The sequence below is a fragment of the Antechinus flavipes genome, chromosome 1 (assembly GCF_016432865.1).
Source record: "Antechinus flavipes isolate AdamAnt ecotype Samford, QLD, Australia chromosome 1, AdamAnt_v2, whole genome shotgun sequence".
NCBI lineage: Eukaryota > Metazoa > Chordata > Mammalia > Dasyuromorphia > Dasyuridae > Antechinus > Antechinus flavipes.
This window is the reverse complement of record NC_067398.1, coordinates 122,903,453-122,915,608: the sequence shown is the minus strand read 5'-3', so window position 1 is coordinate 122,915,608 and position 12,156 is coordinate 122,903,453. Positions and strand designations below refer to the sequence as shown.

Genomic DNA, 12,156 nt, shown 5'->3' with positions numbered 1-12,156 from the left:
CATTCCCTTAAGCTTCTCCATCATTTGTCCTGCCTGCTACTCTCAAGGGGAAAAAAAAAAAGGAACAGTACTTTGGCAGAAAAAAATAGAAAATAAAGAGTGACAACTGGGGTGGGCTGAACTAATCATCAATATATTATGGTGCCACTCTGAGAAGAACACTAAATTATTCTCAGTTTCTTTCTAATACTTAGCTACAACTTAAAATTAGAGAACTATGATTTCTGTGATCACTCCAAAATTTAATGAATAGACAATATATTTAATTTTGCAATATCAAATAAAGAAGTAATATTTCAGGACAATTTGGTCAATTAGAAATGGTAAAAATTTCCCCTTTTTAATTTGTCCATAACCATATTTTTATTTGTATTTTTTTCAGCTGAGGGATTAATTATTGCCATTCTCATCCCTGTGGCAGTGGCTATCTTTGTTGGAGTAGTAACCAGTATTCTTTGTTATCGTAAAAGAGAATGGTAATTATAAATGCATACATGTGTTTAATGATGCTTTCTGATTTGTGAGTAGTACTGGTTGTTTGGGGATTGGGTTTATAAATTCCTATTATGTAAGAATGAAATAAAACTTGAGTAAAATCTTTATATTAATGGAAATGAATGGTGACATAGAATCATAGGACTTATATTTTGAAGAGTCCTTAATATGATTGGATAATTGATACAACTGATAAAAATACTTCTTATTATAAGGGAAAAGTTTTTAAATTTTTAGACAGTTTTTTAGTTTTCACTAATTAGTTATACAATTTTCACTGTTAATCATAAAAATCATTGGTTTTCATTATTGTATTAGATACTTCACGAAAAGGAGAAATCAATCCTACCACTTTCCATTAGATAGCTTAAATTATTTATTTAGACATTTAGATAGCACTTTTAAGATTTACAAAGCACCTTACATATGTCATCTCCTTTTATTATTATAATCTTTTGAATTATCTGTCCCTATTTTACAAATAAGGATACTGTGTCTATGTCTCACTAGTAAAGAGTCTGGATTTACACCTGAGGACAAGTCCAGTGCATTTTCCGCTGTACTATATAGCCTAGCACTTTTGAAATTTGAAAAAGTTTAAATTTTTTTAATGACAAATTTAATTTCCTTTATTCATTTTTTTGAGAAATTCTTGGGATTAGTCTAACATCTTTTATTCTTTGATCTTACCAGTTCCTGCTAATATAAAAGAAACACTTTCCTGAAATTTTAGATTGGAAGATGCTGAGACTTCTACATACATGCTGAACCACTATAGAATATAATTCATTATAAATACAATGGGATGCTATCCGGAATCTAAATTAGAAGGCACTCTCAGAGATGCTTAAATCTAACTTTTCCTTTCCTCATGCCTGAAAGCACACATTTTCTCTCCAGTGTCCCTGAAAAGTGATCTTCTATTCTAGCCTTTTGATAAATATCTGCAATTATAGCTAACTTGGTAATTCTTGAAACAGCTCATTTAATTATTATAGAATCTGAAAATTAGAAGAAACTTCAGCATTCATCTGATGCAGTGTATACACAAAGAAATCTTAGGGTTCTTTGTGACTCTAGTTGCCCTTATCTGGACATAATCTCTAGCACCATCAGTATTAAAAATGGTGTTTAAATTGTAGTCTTTATTCAGGGTATATAGTACAATTATCATCTCCCATTCTGCTCTTTTGTTGTCCAGCTCTAATTGTTTAGAAAACATTTTTTCCTCCAGTTAGAAGGACAGTAAGCTCCTGAATTGTTCATGCAGCTAACAGATAAACTTATCATTATTCTGTGCATTATCCCTATGACCTGGAGAAGGCCAGACTTGGTGTAAACTGAAGCCTAGAATATATAGTATATATATTATACTTAACAATTTGGGTGTGTGTTTGTGTATACATATATATATATATATCACTCATTGAATGTCCAGGAAAAAATGCATGCACAGATCTACTACTACCAATGAATATTCTATTACTAAAGTAGTTCATATTCAGAAATGCAAAAATGAAGGTACTAAAATATTAAGTTCTGTTGCTTAATTTTCTTATTGATAGACTTGTAATCTTTATAAAAGCATACTCCTTAATCATATTTCCTTTTTTTTTTTTCTTAAGGATTAAAGAAACTTTCTATCCTGATATTCCAAATCCAGAAAATAGTAAGGCATTGCAGTTTCATAAAAGCATCTGTGAGGTAAGATTTTTTTTGTTTTTAAAGATTTCTAAATGGGTTGTTTTCTAGTTTAAACTTAACATAATGGCTTCTTTCTGAGGAGAAAGATGAACTGAAGCTGTAGGTCAACCTGAAAATTTATGACTAAAATAATACATTTAGTCATCTCAAGTTATGAGATTTAAGAAATACTTTTGTGCTCTATTTTTTTCTTTCACTGTTTTATGTATAATAAGCAAAAAGTAAGAGGCACCTAGATGGCTCAGTGTATAGAGCAATGTGTCTGAAGTCAGGAAGACTTGAGTTCAAATCCAGTCTTGTGTATGACCCTGAGGAAGTCACTTAACCCCATTTGTCTTAATATAGTGGAGAAGGAAATGGCATACTTTTTCAGTAGTTTTGCTAAGAAAACTCCATGGACAAGATGTTGGACTACAGAACCACAAGCAAAAAAGAAGATTGGAGGAAACCTTGTAGTTTTGTTGTAGCAGAAAATATATGAAATGAGTTTTTAATGATCAGATTATACCGTATATACTCGAGTATAAGCCGACCTGAATATAAGCCGAGGCCCCTAATTTTAACCCAAAAATCTGGGAAAACTTATTATATTAATAGGTTTAGGTAGCACACCGGTGCCCACAGTGGAGGAGAGCGGGTGCCGGTATACATAAGTAGAGCGGTTGTCAACATTAGTATACAGTCTGGTTACTGACTGTGATACTACAGGAACAGCTGCATCACTGTAGCAACGGCCGGCCCTGTAGTATCACAGTCGGCACTCGGACTGTATACTACACAGCAGGGGGGCATTCAAAGGGATATTTACACATGTTTTATCTAGTGACTCTAATATAAGCCGAGGAGGGGATTTTCTGCCCAAAAATTGGGCAGAAAAACTCGGCTTATACTCGAGTATATACGGTAGTTGAAAAATGAACAGATATAAAATTTGTTATCTTTGTGTGTGACAAGAGTTTGAATCTTCTGTTCTTATGTAGTGTCTTTTCCTTTGTAGGGAAGCAGCACTCTGAAAACGCTGGAAATGAATCCTTGCACCCCTAATAATGTGGAAGTGGTGGAAACAAGATCAGTGGCTCCTAAAATAGAGGAGGATACTGAAATCAAGTCTCCAGTGGCTGATGGTCGTCCTGAAGAAGGATCCGATGCTGAGCCTGAAAACCATGTGGTTGTCTCCTACTGTCCACCAATCATTGAGGAGGAGATAGCAAATGCTGGAGGGGAGGAGGCAGGAAGCTCTTCCCAAGTCATTTATATTGATATTCAATCAATGTATCAACCTCAGGCAAAACCAGAGGAAGAACTAGAAAACCACTCAGTAGGTGGAGCAGGCTATAAGCCGCAAATGCATCTGCCTGTTACTTCTACTGTAGAGAACATAATCACAGCAGATGACTTAGAGAAAACTGCAGGTTACAGACCTCAGACAAATGTAAATGCTTGGAATTTAGACTCTCCAGACTCTCCTCGGTCCATAGACAGCAACAGTGAAATTGCATCCTTTGGAAGTCCATGTTCAATTAATTCTCGACAGTTTTTGATTCCCCCAAAGGATGAAGAATCTCCTAAATCTTCTAATGGAGGGTGGTCTTTTACAAATTTTTTTCAAAACAAACCAAATGATTAGCAATAGTATCATGTTGTGTCAGTCTACCATCTCAATAAGCTCTGGCTCCTGGGGTTGTAATAGCAGCAGCACTGGTTATTCTAGGAGGCCTCCAGTGGAGTATATTTTTAGTGAGATGAACTTTACCACATGTTAAGTTACACTGAAAGTGTTAATGTTGTTTTACTGTAGCCTAAAAGCCAAAGTATAGCAACTCAATAATTCAATTCATGTGATCCAAGATATGGGTTTGGATCTATTTGTGATTCCAGCCAAATAAGCCTCAATTAACTCGTGGCATTTTCAGATTAATTATTACTTAATATTTCAGAAAATATCCAAACTATTTTACATTCATTAACTAATCAATTCTTATTACGTTATTGAATCCCAATCAGAACGTTTGAAACTGCAGATGGGGGGGGAAGCATGCAGATGTTCAAATCAGCAAAGAATTAGTTGATTGAAATTTGTTCAAATCTAGATAAAAGCCAAGCACAGATCAAGTATCATAAGACCTTTTTTTCTCTGTAATTAACATAGCTTTTAAAATGTAGCAGCAGCTATTTTAGCTTTTTCTTTGATAAGTAGGTCTCTGTGCCTACTCTATAATTGTTAAGAAATTGTTGACTCAGGGGCACAAACTTGGAAAATGAGTATAACACTGACATATGCCACATTTCTGATTTAGCAGTTTCTTTTCCCCACTAATTTTTAACTACTACATGTACATGCTTTAGTGATTTACAGGACTAGGAGTGCATATCTAAGACATAATGAACAAACAAGCCCAACTCTTGACAGTTATTTTGTGAAAATGCCAATTTTCATGAGTGTGTGAACAAAGTACACACTTAAATATAATGTTTCAGCATTAACTGCACTAATTTTCCATTTAAAACTCTTATTAGCAAAATTTAGCCAAATCAATCTCTACCACTAGTGATAACAATTGGCATTAGTTCTCCATGAAGAAATGATTCTATGAATGAGCCACAGATTAATGTCATTTAATATGAGCATATGATCTATTTCCTAATTGTAGTCTAATAGTTATATTTCTTAAATAGACCATCAATGCCACCTTCCTGATGGAATACTTATTATTTTTGATGAAAAAGTAAAGAATTGATTCTTCTTTTTTTGTTCTTAAGATAAATCACTTGGTAGCTATGTTATTGTAAATGTCATGAACAACTACAAATTCAAACTTAATTTGAATTAATTCTATTAAGCATCACATAACTAAACAATTGCCTTTAGCACTTATAAAAAGCACGAGTGCCCTTATAACAAAGAATAATTTTAACCTCCCAAGTTTTTCAGAAACAGCTGCTTCTCTGGGAAATGACTCTTAGAAAATTTTGTTTCATGTCAACTTACAGATTGCAGTGTTTTTTAAACTGCCTTTAAGATTTGTATGTATTTAGCCTTTTAATGGCTAAATTACAAATACTTAAAATCCTTTGGTAACTGATTAAGTCAAAGTATTTTATTTTATTTTGATTTATTTGCTATCATAGGGAGCATTCTGTTAGTACATTTGGACCCCTGACTAAAGCATTCTAGTATATCTTGTAGAAGGTGATAGGGCAGTTAGGAGCAAATTTCATTTAGAGATCATATTTTTAAACCCTCATTTTAACTGATAGGTTTCACCTAATATTTAGGATCTAGAATGAGACTAGGGAAAGAAATGCAGAGTAAGATGTACTAAGTATAATTGTAGCATATTCAGACTTTGACCACATGCATTTTTTTAATCCCCAGGGCTAACCCTAAACAAAATTGTGAAATAGATGAATAGCACTCTCTCTGTCTCTGTGTCTCTGTCTCTGTCTCTCTGTCTCTGTCTCTGTCTCTCTCTCTCTCTCTTTCTCTCTCTGTTTGTGTGTCTTTCTTTCCCCTAGCATTTCTCCCTCTCTCTCTCCCTCCCCCCTCTTCCTCACTCTGCTTCCTCTCATGAAGCTTCTAAACTCTCTACACCTCATCATCTAAATACTGCTCTTCCTGGCAGGTACCCTGCCACAATCACCTAACTGCCTGTTACTGTGATTGCACTCTCATCATTACATAGCTTACAATGCAACTTATGTACCTAAGCAGTTTATTTCTTCAGGGACAAGCTATCAATGTTTCAAGGTGATAGTGAACTAACCTGAGCTAATAGGGAAATAGTACATTCCCAAATCTCTCCTTACCTTTGAAATAACAGGAATGCATTGTTAACAGTGGTCATCTGGAGACTTTGCTCAGTCTTCCTTCTCCTAATTAAAGAAGTGATTCTAACGCTGAAAATTTTAGGCCAGATAAGAAGTAATGTGGCAGCATGTTAGAATAATTTGGAGCAGGTCAAACTTTAAGCAATTGATTGTTACATTGGTAGATGATTTCATACTACCCATTTATAAATTCAATTCATGATAGAAAAATGTAATTATACTAGGTTTATATCCCTATTGATCAAATAGTATCATATTTTGAAACATATTTAAAGCATTAGCACATTTCTGGAATTTCAGTACAAATTTTATATTTTCAAACAAGTCTCCTTTGCATACCAGTCAAACAACCTATTAGTAATAGTTTGCATTTATATAATGCTTTCATGTAGTAGAACTTTGTTTTTTCATTTGAAACAACCACCTTGGGAGATGGGTGATATCATTGTCATGTTTGTTTTTTTACAGTTGAGGAAACTGAAATAAAGGTTAAATGACTTGCCTAGCATCACACAGTTACTAAGTGTCTGAAGCCACATTTGAGTATAGCCTCCATGACTCCAAGCTCTGCAATCATTTTGTAGACTATAAATTGATACTTACTTACCATTCATAGAAAAAAGTAATCAGATTATCATGTTTTGTCATAATATATTTCACAAAGCTAACAAGACATAGTGAATATAAAGACCTGATGTCAGGGTCAGGAAAACAAGGGCTCGAGTCCATTCTCTGGCATATACTGGCTATGTGACCTTGGGCAAATCATCTAATCTCTCACTGTCTCCAGCCAGTTCTGTAAAACTAACAATTGCTGGTGTGCTTTGGTAAAGGGAGTTTCATAACCTGGAAGCTCCCCATTCTGATGAAATCACAGATCTAAACAAAGCACGTCTTGTGTTGTGTAAATTATTTCACCTATTATAAAATTAAAATTATCTTTAAATGTATGGAAACAAGGACAATAATAGCTTTCCAATTGATTAACACTGTGACAAGCTTTTAGTCTTTGCAAATTAGAAACTAAAACAGGGAAAGAAAAAAGATGATTGTTAATTGAAAAAATATACAACTTTATATGTATATGTACATGTATATATAATATACATACACAGCAAGAATTCTCAGTCTAGCTTTTAATACTCAGGGGTTTTTTTTATTAGTCATTTTCTAAAGGGAAAACACAACTGGTACTGTTGGAGACTGAAGTAGAAATCCATATCCTTGCAGCATTTGTTTCAAATTAGATATTTTGTTACTTTTTTCTTTCTATAAATTGGAGTGATAACTCTGAATCTGCTGCTTTCAATTTTGAGCCATATTATGATTTGTATAATTCTTTTGTTTAAAAAATAATTTTTATTTATGTAGAAATTCAGCATTGAGCATCAATTTAGGACAGAAGGGTTGCGTTAGTGATGCTTGTCCTTCAGCTATAGAAAGATTAGGCACATAGATGCCCAATAAATATATTTGATTGAACTTGACCTAGAGAAAATCTTTCAAACTGGAGTAATCTCTAGTGATCCATCAAAAGTCTAGAGTAACCATGTAAAGCAGGTTTGTTCCCGTGTCAGTTCCATCTGTTATAGAAGTGGTCCTATATAACCAAACTGACTTCACACTCCAGAGCTCTTCTAGATAATTACCTGTCCCCACCTTCATTAGCTATATATCTCTGAGGAATAAGTCTAAACTTTTTCTGGAAGAAGAAGGGAAAGGGTCTTTCATTTCTCTGAATTTGGTTTGAGTTTGAGGCACTAAATGCAAACATATATATATACATATATACGTATGTATGTATATATATAGTTGCTTTTTATTTTGAGCCATGTTAAAATATACCTAATTTGTTTTATATAAAAAGACTTTGCATTTTTTTACACCCCATCATTTTGAAATATGATCAAGTATAAATGCCACTAGAATTGTTGCATTTATAGTTATACTTTGTGCATAATCTGAACATTTCTGTTTTGCCATAGTGTGCACACAATTTAAAACATCTATACCATAACTAGAAAACATTTGGGAAGGGTATTAACTTGTACATATAAGCTTGGGCTATGATTTCTTAATATAGAAAACTATTCAATTCTGTAAAATATCTTGTTAAAACATGTATTTCGAACTGGTCACATTGGTTTCATTGGAGAGCCAATTTTGAATTGCCATCAAACTTTTATTTTTTAAATCTTTTTACATCCAAATTCCATTTATAACATATTGAAGAGAAAAATATGCTTGCTTTTTACAAACTATAATCGGGGGGGCGGGGTTAAATTATTTTTAAAGGTGGTTTATTCAGATCTTTAGCTCTATACCTGTACTATGTTTATGTAGTAATCATGAAAAATTTATATTAGTGCCTTAATTTGGTTACCCTATTTTCAGTTAATACCTTTGTGATAGTTATCAAAAATAACTTGTTTCATGCTAATTAATAAAACCTTTTTAAAATATTACCATTGAGGAATTCAAACCAATATCCACTTTATAGGCCATATGATATTTTATTTCATACATATATATGTATATATGTTTCACTTGATTTGACCAAGATTATTTCTGAACTTGTGTGATAATGTTGCATTGTGTTATGAGAGGGTCTGTTGTGTTTAGAACAGCATTTTGATCATAAGAACAATATTGGTGATTTCTCTCTATGTTTTGTAATTGGTGTGAAATAATGCTCATTACCACCTTTCTTTTATTTTTGTGTCAGTTCCATTCTTGTTGCTGCTTTCCCTCTAACCCTTCATAGAATTTCTGTTCAACATACCAAAAACTTTTCTGTTATTCTCTTGCTGTCTCTTGGGTCCCACCGTTTTTGCATTTGTCTCATTTTTGATAAATGATTTGCCCCTTCTCTTCTGGTCAAACATGTCCATGATAATATCTCATGCCACTACTTATGGGCATGTTATCATTGATTACATGCTGTAATCTGTTTATTATGCTTACCATGTGTCTTTCCATTTCATCCTTTGGATCAGTTGTAATTTTTATAATTTCCTCTCTATATTTGAAATAATACTACTTGGAATTTAGATATTCACAACTTAAATAAAATTTACCTATGCAAGTCAGATTCTGACTGCCTAATATTTTCATGAGTTTATTGCTGTGGTCTTAGAAAAACCACCCTCTAAATTAGTCCTTTTACTGTGAAAGTGCCTAGTTGAAACAAATGTAGTTTTTAGAAAAATAAACTATAATTGAGTGAATATCAACCAAATATGAATTAGTAATAATTTTCATCACTTTCATTACTGAAAAGAGATTATCTTATCAACAAATTGATATGAAAGAGATAGTTAACTAAGTTAATCATATTGATTTCTGTCTTTCAAGGTTCCTTTTAAAATCAGAACCAAAATCATTTAAACTGAAATAGCATATATCAATGAAAGTGATTTGGTTAGATTGTTGAATTAAAGTTGTTAGTTTCATTGTCACCTAAATCTCTAATTGAATTTTATTACATATTGCACAAATGCTGGATGTACTTCTAACACCATTTTTGATAGGTATCAATTAATTTTTAGGTCACTGTTCTATTTGCTGAGCATTCCATGTTGTATAAAAAGTCAGATTATTTATTCCATTGTGGTAAAACATTGCCATTGGCTTGTTGAAAAGATGAAACAGTATGTTCTGAGGAATCATTGCTAATCTGATATTTTTTTAAAAGTAGCTATATTCATGATTTTGTTGTTGAACATTGAAAAAGAACACTTGAGTACTAGTTTTTATAGAATTTATTTTTTTATATTTTCATAGATGCTCCCTTCCGTGTTAGTAGTTTCCCCCACTTTGATAATAGATATCCTGCATTTTACGTTCTTACTATAGCACAAACATTAGTTCTTTTTTAACTTTATTCCCACCAACATAAATGCCAGAAATGTGAATGGCACTAAGAATAATGCAGTTGAAGGAAACACATTAAAAAGTCTATTCAGTGTACTTTTGTGAAGAGAGAGACTACTTGACATTTCTGTATATCTTGTAGCCTGTGATTCTGTTTTTAAAAAGAATTGATTTTTTAAAAATATGTCTAATTTGCTTCCTTAATTTTTTTTAAAGGAATACAATCAACAGTATAACCCAAAGCTGGAGTGGATATTTCAAAGTATTCAACTGTTACACTTTAGTATGCTTATCTAATTTATAGTGTTCTTTCCATTTCTGGAAAAGGAATTCCAAAAAATGCTTTTTAAATTTCTTTTCCTCTCTCTTTAAGCAATCACATAAATGTGTTCATAAATCTAGGAAATCATCCCCTTTTCTCACTTCCAAAATTGCATTATACTGAATTGCTGTTTACTAAATATACACATACTGTGAACAGGTTTAAGTTTTTATGTCTTTTGTAAGGTTGTATGTAGAATGTGTTTCTTTTTTAAAGGGAATGTTAATTATGTTTAAAAACATTTTCAGTTTGCTACATATTTTAATAAAACATGTTTACTAATTTGTTCTGTAAAGATGTTCTGAGTACAAGTTGAGAGAAAGTTGGGAAAAGCATAAGCTTCAAAACTTTACCATTTATATTTCATGTAATAACTAATCCCTCAGATTTGCCTTTAAATCTGATCACATGTGAAATATGCATTATCTAAAAGTGTATGTTTAATAATAAAAGAAACCTCTTTAAGAAGTCAGAACTTAAATATTTAGATGCACACAAAGTAGGTTAAAGTGATTCACCCAATCTAGAAGCCATGGAATAAACCATGAAGAACCTTTTACATGGGAATTTGAAATCTTATGTTTTCTTCTATCAGTAACAAACGGATTTCTCCCTGGAACTGTGTGGTTACCTCATATAGCATAAGGATAGGAGAATCTGAGTGATTAGTAGACAAGCATAGGGAAATAATGTATACTTTAAAAGTGAGATTTAGTATCATGTTGGAAAATATGGTTACAGCAGAGGCATAGACTATTAACTCATGTATTACTAAGACACCGTAAATGTAAAACTAGTTTGCTTGGCTGTTAACTCTTGAAGTGTTGCTTATGTCTGTTTTTAAAATATGCATGTATTTAACAGTTTTACCATAGTATTGCCATGAAAATAAATAAATATATTTTCTTACACTCTAACAAGTTTGGACATTTGTTGCTTATGTGTTTTCTTATACTGATTCCTGGCTGATTTGGTAGAGATAAGGAGGAGGAGTGGGTATGACACAGGAGAGGAAGGTTTTTTTTTTTGTTTGTTTGTTTTTGTTTTTTTCTGAGGCAGTTGGGATTAAATGACTTGCCCAGGTTCACACAGCTAGGAAGTGTCTGAAATCACATTTAAACTCGGATCCTCCTGAATTCAGGACTGTGCTCTATCCACTGTGCCCTATTCACTGTGCCACCTAGCTGCCCCGAAGATATTTCTTACACTTTTGCATTAATGGGCTATTTAATTTGTCACATGGAACATTATTTGAATCTTTTTTAAAAATTGAAATCATAAAATCATAGAATTTTTAAGTTGGGAAGGACCAATGAGGTTTCTATTCATTTAACCCAAGCGAAGTTATTTGGAAAAAGTACTGTAAGTGAAATATCTGGAGACTTTGAGCATGTGACTTCTTTAAAATGTTATTTCTTCATCAAGTATATACATCATCTACCTCAGACAAGAGTTAATCTATATCGTGTTTTTGTAACTTAAAAGCATTCTTTATTTTAAAACCGTGTAGTAGAAAGAGAACCTTGGACTCAGAATCTAAAGACCTAAAATTAAACCTAGGTTCTGTCAGGTACAAACTAAATAACCTTGGGAAATGGTTCAATCTATTAACAAGTATGCATCAAGCACTTTTTATGTGCCAAGCACTATATTAGTTGCTGGGGATTCAAGAATGAAAATTCACAATGAGTTAAATTCTAACAGGATTTTAAAAAGGTAAATACAAGGTAGTGAGGAGGGACTTGGGGGGTACCAGCAATTGAAAAAAAATCTATAAAGGCTACTCAACAACAACCAACAAAAAAATAGACCTGAGTTGCATCTTAAGGGAAAAGAAACCAACCCTGAGTTTAAGTAAGGAGGAAATACCTTCTGAGATAGGGATGCATGGGAATGGAGTGGGGAGCAAGTTCCTAGACTGGTGGGTTTTTATT

At 32.8% G+C, this 12,156-nt stretch overlaps 1 protein-coding gene across 1 annotated transcript in view; it reads left to right on the top strand.

The window, feature by feature from the left end:
* LIFR (LIF receptor subunit alpha) overlaps window positions 1-11,142 on the top strand; it is an 84,786-nt gene extending 73,644 nt beyond the window's left edge. Inside the window, exons 18-20 of the mRNA XM_051990170.1 lie at window positions 383-476; window positions 2,121-2,199; window positions 3,197-11,142. Coding sequence (XP_051846130.1) covers window positions 383-476; window positions 2,121-2,199; window positions 3,197-3,826 — 803 coding nt within the window. The 3' untranslated portion in view covers window positions 3,827-11,142. The remainder of the gene's footprint in view (window positions 1-382; window positions 477-2,120; window positions 2,200-3,196) is intronic.
* The last annotated feature ends 1,014 nt before the right edge of the window (window positions 11,143-12,156 follow it).